Here is a 16,893-nt window from a genome sequence, read left to right as displayed (position 1 = left end):
ATAATAATAATAATAATAATAATAATAATAATAATAATAATAATAATAATAATAATAATAATAATAATGGTGGTGGTTATGATGATATTGATGATGATGATGTTGATGGTGGTGATGATGATGATGATGATAATGGTGATGGCGGTGATGATCATGGTCGATAATTATTATTGTTATGTTGATGATTGTAGGATAAGAATCGACTTTAAAAAAACAAACGACACCGATGGAATCAGTTTAGGCTGTTATGTGACACAAAGTTATTAATGGTCAAGCCGGCGCTAATTACTTGTAATCTAAATTTATCACACTTTTAAAGTGAGGGACATTCATTTTTGTGAAGTATGCACGTGCTGTTTCCCGGCAGAGGAGCCATTTTTTCCAACCATTGTGTTGTGTCCGCCCCTTGAGGGGACCGGATGATGGCTGTACTGGTTACCAGTATGGGTGCAGATCATGGGGAGACGGGGGACACGCCCCCACATATTTTTAATAGGGTTTTGGTGCCACTCACTTTTCGACCACAATGTAATTTCATAAGTAAATAAGGTGCCTGAAGTAGGTAAATTAAAGTAAATACATCAAAGACAATTAAGTTTTATTTTCTATGGTACAATATAGAAGTTAATTAGATCTCTATTATTGCCGAAAATTGCAGATAAACGATCATGGTGATGTGATGATGATGAATTTTACTATAGGTCTATAAGAGTTTCATTCCGGCCATCTTGAGATATTATTCCTCAACCATGATGGGACTTAGGTAGGTGTGGACTCACGGCTTTGAAGAAAGTAAAAGTAAAGTAAAATACATCAAAGACAAAGTTATATTTTCTATGGTACATCACGTATATTAATTAGATCTCTATGATTGCGGGAAATCGATGATAAAATATCATGAGAAATTTGTTGGTGCTTCATTTTTACTATAATGGTGATGTAAAAGTGTCATTTCCGGCCATCTAGAGGTACTATTTATTTCCCACAATTTTCGCACCTCAGCCCCCAACCATGATGGGGATGAGGTGGGTATGACTCTCCCCCATCCCGCTCTTATAATGGCCAGACCACTTGCAAAATGCTTCCGACGACTATGAAAGAGGACAGATTTTATGAATTAATGGTTTTAAATACGTATTTTTTCATTTTAAATTTACAAGAGAGACCAGACAAATACCTACTTGTCTTTTGGTGGTATAATTATCCTTTCAAGTTACTTACTTTACGAATTATAACATTTTGAAATTAGGAAAAATGAAATCAGGACATGCATATTTGGGGGTGGGGGTGGTGGTTTGAGACGGTTTTGTTGAAATCAACCCATATGTATTTTCAAAATTTGTTGAGACTACATTCAATCAGAAACATTATCTTAAAGATTATCTTACCGCAATAAAAAAAAAAGGATTTTCTTTAATACTTTCTGTTGTATACTTTACAGTGGCGGACCATGGTATGGCCACTTTACTGATGACCCATTCATATCACTACTGTCTGTCTGGAGCTGTATGTCAGGTTGTCTGTCTGCTAGCAAGATTTCGCAAAAACTCATGAATATAGCATCATAAAAAATAGTGTAAGGATACATAATAATCGAAGAAAAGGCTCCTTTCTATTTTCGAAAGTAAAGGTAACGGAAATTCGAATTTATATCCTCCAGCATAAAAGATAATAATGGAATCGCCCCTCGTATTCAGGCAGCACTCAAGAAAACATTGTGGCGATTTCATTATTTTCTTGAGGGTATGCAGTGTCGCCCATCATACACGGCCTGCTAATATGTCGATACTGTATTCAGGCACAGGGCGGAGGTATGCATTCCATGGAGTGACATGCTAGTTGACTCTGTTTCATCCTAGCGGGGGAAAAAAACAAACAAAGCACGTCTAGTGCGACGCTCGGCAAATGTATTTTACTTCTTTTGTAAATTTTGATAAATTTGAACATCATATTTAGTAGACAAGACACAAATTTCCAGTTAACTGTAACATTATGTGGAAGTTCACCAATATTTACCGTATTTAATTTTTATACAGGCAAGCACGACCATCTTCATAAAATGTCCAACCCCCCCCCCCCACATCTAGATGTGTATAAGCCCTCCACCCTCCTCCATACCACACCTATTAAACTGATGTTCCGCACCCATAGTAAGTACAACATGCCAGATGGCTCTTCCTGGATTCACCATTCGTCTCATAACAACCGACTATTTTGTCTATCCCCATCTTTTCCCACACCTGGATCGATACTTCTAAGTAGTTGATGGTAAATGCAGTTTGTCTTCCTTTTTCTTATTGTGGTGATTGTATAAAAAATAAGCACTTTACAAGTATGAGTATTTTGTCTCCAGGCGACATACAAAATCCAATTTATTTTTGGGCTGTTCGATAGTCTGTTACTTAGTCTTGGTGTATGGTGTATGGCACACGATGAGTCAACCGTACACCTGCTAATTTTCGATGGTGCCAGTCTGAACGGACCATGTTACCCATGCCCTTTTGTATTTCGTCATAGAATCGTGTAATAAGCCAACCTGCAGTTGTGGAGATTCAAAACATTTTCAAGAGATGTGCTCCACGACAAAGCCCCACGGCTCACGTATAAGTTGGTTAGATCACCAATTTAATAGATTTTAATGGATTGCCAACTCTGGATAAAACATGGAAGAATAAAACCAAACAATTTGTACCAGTATTAAGTATCAGTATATTGTTCACCTGCATTGCAGATTGTTCTAAGACTGTAATTTAACATGGTGTTTTTGTTCGAATTTTGTAGTTTCTAGATCAAGTTGAGCACAGTGAAAAAAAAACTATCACCATTCTCGAAACCTAAATTGTTGCTTTACTAAAAAATAATTCATGACCATAAACATCCGCCTCAGTTCATTTCAAAGTTAAATCCTATATTAATCATGCATCTCATATATTGGCTTTCTTGTGCTGTTTATTGTCTCTTTGCCCTATCTCACCTAGCCAATTGTTTCTAACCATGCTTGCATGACTCACTTCATACTATGTTTTACTGATTTCGTCCTGTCTCTTATACACATCTTTTGTCTGTTTAACATTTGTCAGTATTTACATGTTATCTAGTGCAATTTATATTTGTCTTCCGAGGTGTTCATATTTTCTTTTGCAACAAGGAAAAAAAATTTATGACAGCATTAATAATAATAATAATAATAATAATACACATTTTTAAAGCGTCTATTAAAGCAAACAAAACTGGCTTGTCACTGGCGCTGGAGGATGTTAGAAAGAAGTTGAACTATTTGAAGAGGAAGGATTATTTTGTGTTAATGACAATAAAATTATCTAAGGCTATGTTCACACACACGGCGTAAGACTGGCGTAGCTTACGCCAGGCGTAAGCTAATTCACAGATTAAAATTCCAAAGTGTTCACACAAACGGCGTTCGCTATATTAACGCTGGCGTTAAACTAGTAGTAATATAGGCCTATGGGGGAATAATAAATAAATAAATAATGTACAGGTTCTTAACTGTAGTAAAATTAACAGTGCATCAGTAAAACTTTTAAATCTGTGAATTGTTCGAAGTGAACTTATATGATGATTGTATTTTAAATGAACAATTTGCTTTGATTTTTCAGCTAGCATTGTTGGTGTTGCAGGTTTTAATAGACAGTCTAAATAGGTTAAAATATCTTACAAAACACAATCAACAAATCATATACATTATAACTAAGTAAAATGCAATAGAAAAAGAACCCCTTTACCATTTCATTTATAGAGAGCACAAGAAAGAGACCAAAGTAGCTAATACTGTATATTGCAATCGTGATTGGTCAATCTCTTGAAATGAGGTCAAATCATTCAAGCATCACTGCCGTTAGCTCAGTGGCGTTAGCTGATCTGGGGTCTGCAGGTAGCGTTAATAATGCCAAGGACGTGGCATAGTGAGTAGCTTTAACAACGCCACTGCCTAATTCACACACAAAGGCGTACGCTACGCCAGGCTTAAGCCAGACTTACGCCGTGTGTGTGAACATAGCCTAAATCCGTGTATGCCTAGAGTTACGTTTACACATACTGTAATTTTTATAGGTAATAAATAGCATGTGAGCAACTCCCTATTACAAACATGACCTTCGATAGGAGATACAGAAGGAGAAAGGCCATAAGTTCAGTATTAAAGTTGTATTTTCTGTTATCTAAATATATTTAAAATAAAATTATTACATAATAAAAGTAATAATAATAATAATTATAATAATAGTACATTCCTTTTCATATATCGCATATTGCAAGGACTGCCTCTATGCGCTTAACAACTGAAAAGGATTTAAAAACAAAAGTATAAAAAATAAAAATAATAGTATAGTGTGGTGGCAAGAAGTTCAGTCTCTTGAGGTCAACCATCTGCCTCTGTTCTTTTGCTTAGTGTTTTGTTTAGTTGGCAAAATTCTTTGCATTCAATTCAAGAATTGTAAATTATTTTTCTTGTCAATTAACACATAATACAGTGCCTACAATTTTCAACATATTGAATTGCCTGGTTATCTATTTAAACATTTTGATAGAAAAGTATGTAAATCTGATAAAACGTACAATATTTGGTTTGATGTATGTTTCACTTGTAGTCAATAATTTTAGTTAAAACAATTTTAAATGAGATGTTCAATGTTTGGATTAGAATTTTTTTAGGTTTTTAAAATTTGATAAGAAACACAGTCAGTATACATGCAAGTGGAAACTTAGAACGCAAGTCAAAACAGATAATAATCACCATGAAAAGATATTATAATTTCACGTCAAAATTTATTCCAGTCGGTAAATCACTCTACAAGCATGATATCACTTGTGACCGTTTAATACTGTTATACTGATTGAAAATTGCTTAACTTCACTTAAATTTTTAAAATTTTGCCTTTCTGTTTCAATTCTAAAAAGCAGTGTGCTTAAAAACTAAGACAAATTGTGATTTAATTACCCATGTCCTATCCAAATAGCTTGTGACCCATAAAGACTTAAATGGCAATTTTCATGATTTAAGTTTATTTTAAGAAATATATTAATAATAAATAGAATGTAAGGATAAGAATTCATATGCCGACCATTGATCATAAGATTGAAAGATATGAAACAATTAATATCAACACAGTAGACTTTAAGTACCCGCACTATTAGACCACCTATCTGTGACCTAGAGGTATTGTAGTAATATTCCTGGATGTTAAAATGTCCAGAGAACATTGCAGCTAAAATTGGATAGATTATGTCTCATTGCTCTCATTATTTCACTTAGTAAAATACAGAGGACTTTAGTAGTAATAGTACTTTAGCACACTGTGCACTTTCTTGCACCTTAATAAAAGCATTGTTAGCCCGAAAGCTTTTATACCAATTTAACTAGTATTAGAAGTACAAAAATCTTCCATGTTTTACTGATTTCGTCAGACTAGTGTGTATAAACTCATGTTACTTCAATTTTTGGTTAAGGTTGTCTGATATAGCAGCCAAGAAGTCCATAGTTTGCAAGTAATCTTCAGGTTTGACACTGTAACAAAAAGAAAATACAATCATTACATATGATATCAAACTATAAATTTAAAAAAAGAGTAAAATCATAATCTATTAATATTAAAGTGGTTGTAAGAGTCACCTGCTATGCAATTTCTAACTTGGTTTTCCAACTAGAACATGTTATACTTATCAAACAATACTTTAACAACAATAATAGGAAAATCCAAGAGAATCTACTAACTTGTCCTAATAACTCAGTTGATATAGCAATTTAACAATAATTGGAGGGTAGGCCTACTGGGTTTGATAGGGAGAACAAATTTCTCTCATACCACCAAATAACATCTTATAATATAAGCAATTAGTAGAGCTCCGCATAGTACACTATCAGAAAATTATTATACAAAGGTAAGATTTAATGCTTGAAAAAATTTTTGAATGCATTAAATCTAACCTAAGTATAATTATTATAACTAGTGTCAGTTTGTTTAGTTTATTAGGGTTCGCTGATTCAAAGAATTCCTTAACTGTTCATGCTTAATATTGAATTTGAAGTAACTTTATTCGGGTTCTAATTAACCTTGTTTTAAGCTGTCCAGATTGCAGTGGCATGAACACTGGTGTTACAAATGGATTAAGATATGTATATGCCGCTATGCAGAGCCCAATCTAATTTTTCTATACAAGGTCTACTTACTTCTTGATTCCATGGATGCAACCGGCTAAATCTTTGGTCATCTTGCCTGAGTCAATCGTATCTACACAGACCTGCTCCAGGGTTTGGCAGAAGCGCTTAAGGTCTTCATTACCATCTAGTTTAGCACGATGTTCTAATCCCCTCGTCCAGGCAAATATACTGGCAACTGGGTTTGTACTGGTTTGGTTACCCTATAAAGAGGAAAAAAGATTAATGGTAAGGCATTACTTCAATAAAAATTTTAATTCAAAATATTATAAATAATTGCTATTACAGGTTTTCATTGTCAACAATAAACAATTAGTGGAGTTATGTCCCAAACCTATGATGATTTTGTTCACTTACAGTGGGCAATGCCGAATAATTACAGAGTGATGTCACTACCCCAGGATGTGTTGCTCTTGTGTGATTAAGGTTCCTGGTTTACTTTTTTGTTGTTTTTCTTTTGGTATGTGTTTTGTATCTTATTTTCAAGAACCCAAACGGAAATACATCTATACAAATTGTGTTGGTTGTTCACATGTTTTATACCAATCAATCAATCATAGAATAATAACGAGCGGATTCCTTGGATTGAACCCAGAAATATGTCATTAAAAATTGACCCCCATATATAAGAAGTTAAAGCATCTTACCAAACTGTAGCAAGTACAGTGAAATATATGTACAGCACTATCAATCAAGCAAGATGGATTAAATTCATACCTTTTGATGTTCTCTGTAATGCCTTGTGACAGTTCCATGCGCTGCCTCTGATTCAATGGTCTTGCCATCGGGGCAAACCAATACACTTGTCATAAGTCCAAGAGAACCATAACCTGGAATAATTCCAAACAGTATGTTCTCAAATTGTTTTGTAAGTTGCATGAATCAATCATTTAACCTAATGAATAATTAATCACTCAAAACCAAAAAGCAAGTTTACAGCTTCTTTGTAAATATCACAAGTCAATATACTGTATTAGGAAAATTTAACATTAAGAGCTTGTGTACTGTTCTTTAAATGCCTTGTTCTTTTTGTCTTATGAAAATTATTTTTCAAAAACAGTATCCCATCTTCAATTTGTTTCTACTGTATTTGTATTTTTAAGCAACCATACTTTAGGCACTGTTGTAAAATTAAAATATTGTGATTTTATTAAACATCTTACAGCATAATAAAATACATTCATTTTACTATAGAGTGTAGAATGATTGACAACTAATCGGTAGAAACTATGTTTTACATTCACCACAAGCAATGTGACTATTCTAGTTTACAAACACAGCAAGGCCTTCAAAACTTGATTTTTGTACCCAGGTCTAGTAAGTATGTATAGGTTGTAACACAATACCAGCAAATAAGCCAATTAATTCATTAATATAAACAAGACCTACTTTCTCTGGTAATTTATGGTTTGAAAGGATTAGAAAGTCCTCTTCATGAAAACGGCATCTGCTCATTTGTTTACAATGTTACATTCCAGGAATTTTACCATGTGTTTTATAATTAGGTGTAGTATGTTGTACCATGAGTATGAGTTGTGTATTATGTGATTTTTGCCATTTCACAATGTCAAATATATTCTGAAAAACAAACGTGGCTCAACTTTTTATAACAAACACCACAGTATATCGGGTGGGTACAGCCCATCAAATTTCAAGAACAAAATTTATGTCTATAAGATTGCTCAACACATTTCTTGACTGACACGATGAATCTAGGGATGCCATAAACTCTTGTAGTTGAGAACAAATTTCTCTATTCTTTAATTGTTATATATAATGACTGGTATTATTCATTATTTCATTCAGTCAGCATGCATTTAGGTTAACTGTTAAATGCTGTTAGAACTCAGCACGTGGTTGTGTTGCATACCTTGAGCAACAATGTCCGACTGAACGTCACCATCGTAGTTCTTGCACGCCCATACAAATCCTCCGGTAGACTTAATGGCCTGGGCAACCATATCGTCGATTAATCGATGTTCGTACCATATTTTTGCCTCATCGAACTGTTTGGCATATTGGCTGACGAATATAAATAGCATATGTTAATTTTGTATGCTAAAAACATCTTGTCACAAGTTTATATTATTCATTTTCCCAAAATGTCCTAAGAAGTACAGTATATTTCTTATGTCCCAATGAGCATGAAACATGCTTAGTGATTAAAAAAAAATTGTCAGGATATTTATCTTGCATAAAAATTTAATTTGGATGGCAATTTAGGTAACATAAATCAGTAGTGCATTGAACAGGTAGCTGATCTCTCTCACTCTCTCTCTCTTCTCTTTTAGATGGTAGTTGTGGTAGTATTGAGTGATATCAAGACTTGGAATCAAGTTGAGAGAGACAATCATATACTGTAACTAAAGCTATTCACAATATTTTTGAGGCATGTCAGTTATAAACCATTCTAACTTATGCATGTACATAAAACATATTACTGTAAATGATGAATGAACATCATGATGGTGGTGACAATTGTGAAGACAACAAGGAAGACAACGAAGGTGAGTAGATATATAAGTTAGTTGATATGTAAATTTATGCTACTTTATAAGTAGGTAGTATACTAGAATAGAGTTGTAAGGTATGCAAGCAAAATGATTGTCATTAAAAATGTACAGTACTAAACATAAAATATCTTTTAGGGTAGCTGTAACAATAAATCTGATTTTATTGGTACCAGAGACAAATAACAATTTCTCTATTACCTATCATATATTTCTTGGAAAACATCTTTGAAACGGCCATCATATCTCTTCAAGATCGTGTTCTTTGTGCTCATGTAAAGCGGCCATTTTTTCATGAGTGCATACTGGAAGCAAGAGTGAGCGAATCCAGCAATTGACTCGTCTGTATTGTACATGCCCATTCCACAACCTCCTGTGCCTGTGAAGTTGAACACCTCCCAAGACTGCGCTGGGCTGCCATCGGCTGGTGTAAATGACATTTCAAATTTACCAGGTCCAGAAGCAACAAAATCAGTAGCTTTGTACTAAAGAGTAAAGTGAAAGAAACATATTATAAAGCTGAACGGTGGGGATACTACTTGACATTTGGTTAAATTTCATCACTGTTCTCCTTACCGTAAGCCACTGATCCTGTGTGCAATATGGCCTATGAGCGTTTTAAAGAACACTGTAGAGTCTTCAAAAAAGATTGGGAATTGCCTCGCTATGTACTTCCCAATGTACAATTAAAAAGACATATGAAAAAAATTGTTTGGACTGGTATGTGGTATATTTCACACCAAAGGAATATCCCAAAAATAGCATTTTTGAATACATATACAGTATAATACACAACAACTAATGAAGCACAATCAACGAAAATACAAGATGCTTAAAGTCAGGCTCAGGAGGAAAAAAAAACTTATATGTTTTACAACTGATTTAAAAATCTGTGGAAAAAAGGGTTTCCACCAGTTTTAAAAATATTCAAAATCTGTATCTCATTAACTGTTCCTGAGTTTTTGTCAAATATGCTTCTTGTATCTTAGAAAAATCAGTTGTATAACTCATCAATAATAATTTTCCTCCTGAGCCTGACTATTTTATACAAATAGAAAATACTGCTCTCAGATAAAATTCTCACCTGATCACCAAACGCATGACGACCAATGACAATTGCTTTCTCCCATCCAGGAACAAGACGTGGGATTTTCTTGCAAATGATTGGTTCTCTGAAGACGGTACCGCCAAGGATGTTACGGAGTGTGCCGTTGGGACTCAACCACATCTTCTTCAAATTGAACTCTAAAGTAAACACAATAATAAACTTTTTAAACAATTTCAAACTGGATTTTCATTTGCACACAACCTGCCCCTACCATACTGTTTAAACATTTATCAAAGTTACAAAAATATAATTGCTAAATCTATAAGTCCGGTGGCGGAATTTTTTTTAAATGTTGATATGTTCTGCAACTGATTATTCTAAGACACAATAGGGGTGTTAAATGACAAAAAACTTGTAAACGGTAATGAGATACAGATTTCTGAATATTAAAAACAAACCCTAAGGGTGGTTATCCCCTTTCTCCCCCCCCCCCCAACCCAGTTATTAAATTTTCAAAAATCTGTATCTCGTTAACCATTCTGGAGTTTGTGGTCAAACACATTTTTGTGTCTTAAAAAAACAATAGTACAAGATGAAAAAAAATTTCTTCCGGAGCCTGGCTTTAATATGAAGAGATCAAAGCATTTACATATTATAACAATCTGTGAAACAGTTATTTTACAAAGATTACAGTTTACACTTCTATAATTTCCATTAAACTTAAAAGCTACCTTCGACACGCTCTTCGTCTGGGGTGATTGTGGCGCACTTAATACCAACATTGTGTTCTTTAATGGCGAGTGCAGCATCGATGGTCACCTGGTCATCAGTCTGGTCTCTGTATGGTAAGCCAAGATCATAGTACAGGCAATCTAATTTCAAGTAGGGGAAAATTAACTGAAAGAACAGAAATATACCAAATAAATTTAATGAAATTTTCATAAGCCATGCGGACAGAAATAATAATTCTATGAGTTTTGTTAAGTGCCATTTATAATTTTAAATAACCATAGTTAAGTAATATTTCTAAAAATTGGAAAAAGAACAGTAATATATTTGTAGTTGCTGGACTGATATTTTATTATATTATAAATAGCATGACTATGACAAATATATTATAAATATATATTTATTATATAAAAATATATATAGTACTCATAAACTCCCTATCTTGCATTATGCACATTGACATTTCAATTCAAGAGTTGATGTGGCATATTTTTGACATGAGTACAGTACTCATTATAAAAGAAGCAGATGCTGTTGGATTGCCAACCAACACATACCATATGGTAACAAGAATGAATCATTAACAACTATTACAATTCATAATCAGTATACATCTTGAACAATAAATAGGGAAGTGATGACATAATTAATGTCGAAATATTGAATCCCAACACGATGGCGTGTATTTCAATACTTGGAGTATGTATTATACTTTCTTAAATAGGGAAGTATTCATAATGTCAATAGAATAGACACAAAAATATAAATGAATATCCAATGCTCAGGAACTGGAATGAAAAATCAACATTTGAAACAGTGTAAAGAAGAGCATGACTAAATTTATTTTGCTGTTCTATTTTTATGGTTTAGGTTTTTTTTAACCGTTTATTTCAAATTTTCAATTTCTGATTTTAATAATAGACACGGACTTGTTAGTGCCAAATATTTCTGAGTGAAAATTGGTTAACACATTATTTATTTATTTATTACCATTAATAATAAAACATATATTTGATACTTTTATCCATGTGTACACAAAAAAAATCCTGTACAGCACAGATTATTATAAAAACTATTAGAATGATATTTCCCCATAATATTTTAAACATTAATCATTAAATACAGTATACTTATTTTAAAATATAAAAAGGCAGAGTTTCCCTTGCACTACATGTTGAAAGACAGTCATACTGCAGCAATGACTAAATGTTAATCATTTATTCCTTACGGTTTCCTTGATCTTTTCCCAGATGACTCTTGTCATTTCATCTCCATCGAGTTCAACGACTGGCTTTGCTACTTCAATACGCTTTCCAGATGAGTCTAGTGATCAACAAAAAGTGGTTCATATTTAGTAATGTTTTTGGAGGGGTTATTCTTCCACATTCAAAAAAGCAGACTCATACTCTGTCTAAAACAGTGTGGCTACAATTTAAGAGAGACTTCCTCAAAAAATTGTTTATGAGGCTTGGGGTGTAAAGATGTTTCCAATAGGGTGCAGAGCACTGTAGAATTTGAACCATGGGATTGTAATGCAACAATCTTTAATAACCACAAAATAGCTACCACTCCAGTGCAATATGTTCATGTACATAAAGTGATGTAAAATAAGTACTGTAAAATGAAAGGAAAATTAATTACAAAATGGCCTTGGAAATGAACCAAAGGGAATGATATCACAGATCAATTGTCCAAATAAGTAGATCAAGTCATGCTTTCGTGTCCCCATGGAATTGGTTGATGTGAATAGTTTATCACTTATAGGTCAAGAATATTTGGATATTGTATTGACCCTGATCAACATACTGCTAAAGTGAAATTATGATGTTTCAAAACAATCTGATTTTCAGATCCATGACAAAGACTTCCTACAAATACAAAGGTTCCTAAAAATTGTACATTTATTATTCCCTTAATAATAATTAAAAAAAACTACAGCAATAATAATACTATACTACTAATTTACCCACAAAACTACCAAATCCATTAGTAAAATTTACTAATATTATAGATTGATTGAAATGCAATGTGTTGGCTGGTTTAAAGAAGATGAGGAGTGGTGGAATGCCGGTGATAAACTGAGTATACACACAAAACTTCAGCCGCTGCATGTATGTGTTTTAGTGTATATTACTGTATGACTGCGAGACTTGGAAGATTATGAGAGTCGATTGAAACCTAAAGATGAAATGCTTTTGAAGTATACTTGGCTCGAAGTTGTTCAATTACATGACAAACGAAGACATGTGCACTTGAAAGATGTGACTACCATCAAAAGAAGGAAGGCACGGCTGTTTGGCCACGTGTGCAAAATGAATGATGACCGACTGCTAAAGATGACCATGTACAAAGATGGTAGATAACAATGCCAATGGGAGGATCGTGAATGGCAGCAAATTAAGCACCAACAGGATTTCCGAGCCCATGGACTATTTGATTGATTGATTGATTTTTTAAAAGTATAGTACAATACATGTATTTTAGCAAATCTGTGGCCTGCATGTATTACATCTTACTATATATTTCTATCACAATTAAAATATTATCTTTGTAATTGTAGGTCTAATTTAAATTATCTACATGCTGATAGTCTCTGGATGTTTCAGGCATGTCTCCATAGTGTAAATTTGTATGTCATACACATGTGCCTATTTGTAAATCATTGACTATACAATATGTCAGAGATATTTGCCTGATGTCTATATTACTTTTGGTGGTGGTTATTAATCATAAAAAAAATGTACAAATGTTGCACTGTCAGCATTTTTAGACTACACAAGATCAGTATTCAAGTTGAAAATATTTTTATTTCACTAATTTTAAAATACGACTTGGTAAATTTCATTGATATTTATTATCATCATTCATATTATTAGCATTGTAGTTACCAGAGTTCTCCTGGTATAAGTCCCCACCCCCAAACTTTAGATAGCAGCTTAGCTCAGTCAGCTAAACTGGTGGTAGCCACTGTGTGTGCGCTGAACCGTGAAAGATCTCTAGGTCTCCAGTTCAATTCATCGCTGTTCTCCTTGTGTTTCAGCTGGAGGGCTGCAATGCAAGTTAGCGCACTGTCTTTCGGATGAGACGTTTAAGCCGTTGGTCCTGTGTGCATTATGGCCCATGTGCATGTTAAAGAACGCAGTACACTCTTCAGAAAAGAGTAGGGGATTGTCTCCTGGTGTACTGTCCAATCACCACCAGAAGTACCCCACTAGAAATGTCTTTTCAGACTTTTGTGGGTTTTACTTGGTGTTTACACCGAATAAATCCATCCATCCATCCGACACAAAATTGGGCCAATTTTGGGGGTGTGCTTTTTTATGTTAGGGGAATCCCCTTTTCCATCAAAAGGTAACTTTTCAGTAACTGTATGCCTAATTGAAAGCACTACTTGATTTTTCTGGTTTTTTTTTTGTTTTTTTTTTATAGTATTTGGAATATTGTCAGCTAAGCTACTCATTCAAATCCTACCCTATGTGTTTGCCCGAAGAAAGACTGGTACTGTACGTAAAATTGGGTGTAAAGTAGAGGGGGGCTTATCAAACTTTAGATAATACTGTACCTCAACAAAATAGTCCAAAGGGTACAGAGTTCATAAATGGTGTTTCGTATCTATCTTCAGAACAAATAATTGCATAGAAGTATAAAGTTATTCACTTATTTATTGATTGACATTCTGTGTTTTCTATCCAGGTACACAGTATAGACTTTGGTGTCTGGAGGTTATACAATAATTACATGTATAGCTACGCAATGAGGAATGCTTTCTTTCATAGTATTCTTGCAACCTAATCTGCTTTTCCATGACACGTGTTTGTAATCATATTTTACTGTTATAAAAAAACTAGATTGCGTTTTTATTAGTTGGTATTCAATTGCAACAATGAATAGTAAATAAAATACACTATTATTCTACATCAAAGAAATAATTAATTCTTTCGTTAGGAGTAAATAATAGGCCTACTATAGCTCAAAAATTTACCTATGTTTGGTGAAGCTATAATAATTAAATTGTACTATTATCTACTACTATATTACTATAATTAATAATAATAATATTACTAATATCATTATTATTATTATTATTATAGTTTTGCTACTTAATTGGCTGGTCTAAGTGGTAGGTTTTCTACTAATATTTATAACAATTAACATATGCCCTACAGCAGCATGTACAGTAAGCCTGTGTTTACAAAATGCAAACATTTAAATAAATTGGTCTTTGAAAAAAGAACATTGTGGGTTATGGGTGGGATAGGGGGAGAAGTATAGTGAGTAGTAGAAGCTCCTTCATATAGTAATTGGTGATATTTACAGTAATTTTTCTACAAGGACTTGCATATGCAAAGAACTGGAGAGCTTAAATTCATTTTTTTGTAGGATGTGATGGAAATGACACATATTCAGACATAATTACTCATTTCTGGTTTGAAATTTTCAGTTTAGGTGAAAAAAGAAGGCCTGAAAACTAATCTGCATCTTATTTACATTACATTTAATCAAAAGAAGATAACACTTTGTAATTTAAATTCCAATTACATTTACTGTAGTGTGTCCAATATTTTTAATTAAATGTTATAAGTAATTGTTAGTATTATAGTACAGTATAGAACTGAAATAATTTATTATATCTTAATATAATCTTCATTTAAAATAAGTTGATTACAAAAAATCTATGAACAAATGATTTGTTATGGATTTGGAAGGTGTTTCATATTTCTGTGGCATACTCTATGGCAGACAAGAAGTATGAAAAGATAAGATGAGAATTTCAATTTTCAAGCATAATTCTTCCATCAAAGTTAAAGCCTATGGTTGGTTTAAGCAGCCTATTCTAATTAAATTAGTTTTTAATTTTAATGTTTAAGTATTTGAAATATAATTATTGATATTACTCTTGACTTGTTTGTAAATCATATTCATTGTATAAGTAACTCAAATTTTAATCGAGCGAAAAATGAAAATAAAAGGTGATACCATGCATATTCTAGACTAGCTAGAGCCCTAGTTCTTTCAATTAATTTTGACTTTGAATTATAAAGTAGTTACACACTCTAATGCCTATTGTAAGCATCATCTCTCTAGTATAGGGAATTTCCCTTTTAGTACACAAGGCTAGGATAATGCGGTGAAAACAAATTACTATAGGCCTAGTTCTATTATTCAACTTGGTTAACGTAGAACCATGGAAGGTAGAACTAGGCCTATTATTAGGCCATGTGAACTAACTATCCTCATAATTAATGCAAAAATGCATGCTTGGCTAAAAAACAAAGGTTTCCTCTTCTTTCTATCTACAGTTCGTATCGATACTCCTGCTTACAAACCGGCATTTAGCCGGCATGCGTTTAATAAGTGTGCTTTGGAATGTTATCCTGGAATAATAAATACAGACGCTCATCTTACTCACAATCTCTTTTATGTGATGCATTCAATACACCTACAGAACATCTTGCATTCTGAATCTTGGGAAGACCTTTAACAACCCTGCAAATGTTGGATAATTTACTCGCCATTTCTGTTGGAATACACACTGCAGATTGCCACAACCGAAAGACAGCAGGTCGATCGCAGAAGTACAATGTCAAATTAACGGCGTTGATTGGCCGAATGATGTCACTGCCGCCAACTTAATGACGTCAAGAGAAATGTTTTTTGTAAACAATGAACTTTAGGTTGGCAAGGGTGGTGGAAAATAATAAATTCACATACACATTTTCTTTAATATATAAATAAATGAACACATTTTATAAGAACACTTAAAATGAAATTGCTTAAAAATTAAGAACAAAATAAGAACAAATTGAGGCTGTGGTAAAATGTCAAATGAGGTTTTTATTAAAACAAAATACCGTATAAAACCAACAATTAAATCTCATATTTGCAGTAAGTGTATATAACACCCTCTAAAATAGACTGCTGTACAATAATAATTCAGGCGCGGATCCAGCGGGGGGCCATGAGGGCCCGTGCCCCCCCCCCCGTCGGTCAAGCCGAAAAATTAAAAAGAGGGAGAAAAATTTGAGTTATAGAGAGGAAAGCGGGGAAAGGGGAGTGAACTCATGAGTTCAGTGGCGATCCGGGAGAAGGAGAACTCGATTGTTTACCACTTATTTATACCAACCATATCTACATTGAAAAGGGAAAAAAAAAAGCCATAAATAGAAGTAAATACTACAATATTGTATTACGAATTGTAAATTATAACAAAATTTAGGAAAGTACATACAGGTGACACTTTTGAAAGGCCTAAGTCAAAGATGATTTGGATATTGTACAAAGATATAAAAAAAAAAAAAAGATGTGGAAAAAAAATGTATAATGGATTTTAATTTTAAAATAAAATTTTAAAAAATACAATATATATATATATATATATATATATATATATATATATATATATATATATATATACTAAAAAAAAAAAGATG

The 16,893-nt window shown here is 33.2% G+C and overlaps 1 protein-coding gene across 1 annotated transcript; it reads right to left on the bottom strand.

The window, feature by feature from the left end:
* Window positions 1-4,765: 4,765 nt before the first annotated feature.
* LOC117107982 (isocitrate dehydrogenase [NADP], mitochondrial-like) lies at window positions 4,766-16,049 on the bottom strand. The gene is made up of 9 exons (XM_033249795.1): window positions 15,873-16,049; window positions 11,691-11,785; window positions 10,465-10,630; window positions 9,770-9,930; window positions 8,887-9,170; window positions 8,046-8,197; window positions 6,893-7,005; window positions 6,188-6,378; window positions 4,766-5,524 (listed from the first exon to the last, which is right to left on the bottom strand). Exons 1-9 carry the CDS (start codon window positions 15,976-15,978, stop codon window positions 5,446-5,448), a joined length of 1,347 nt encoding a protein of 448 aa, XP_033105686.1. The 5' UTR covers window positions 15,979-16,049; the 3' UTR covers window positions 4,766-5,445.
* Between the last annotated feature and the right edge of the window lie 844 nt (window positions 16,050-16,893).

The sequence above is a fragment of the Anneissia japonica genome, unplaced genomic scaffold (assembly GCF_011630105.1).
Source record: "Anneissia japonica isolate Jap-2015-1 unplaced genomic scaffold, ASM1163010v1 scaffold287960_len3192837_cov198, whole genome shotgun sequence".
In the NCBI taxonomy this organism is placed as follows: domain Eukaryota; kingdom Metazoa; phylum Echinodermata; class Crinoidea; order Comatulida; family Comatulidae; genus Anneissia; species Anneissia japonica.
Note: the sequence above shows the minus strand (reverse complement) of the source record. Positions and strands in the feature narration are given on the sequence as shown.

Coding starts and splice junctions, on each gene's coding strand:
- LOC117107982 (XM_033249795.1), bottom strand. CDS start 15,978: ATGGCGAGTAAATTATCCAACATTTGCAGGGTTGTTAAAGGTCTTCCC. Junction 9,931..10,464: donor AGACGAAGAGCGTGTCGAAG/GTAGCTTTTAAG, acceptor TGTTTACTTTAG/AGTTCAATTTGAAGAAGATG. Junction 8,198..8,886: donor TTCCAAGAAATATATGATAG/GTAATAGAGAAA, acceptor TATATTCGTCAG/CCAATATGCCAAACAGTTCG.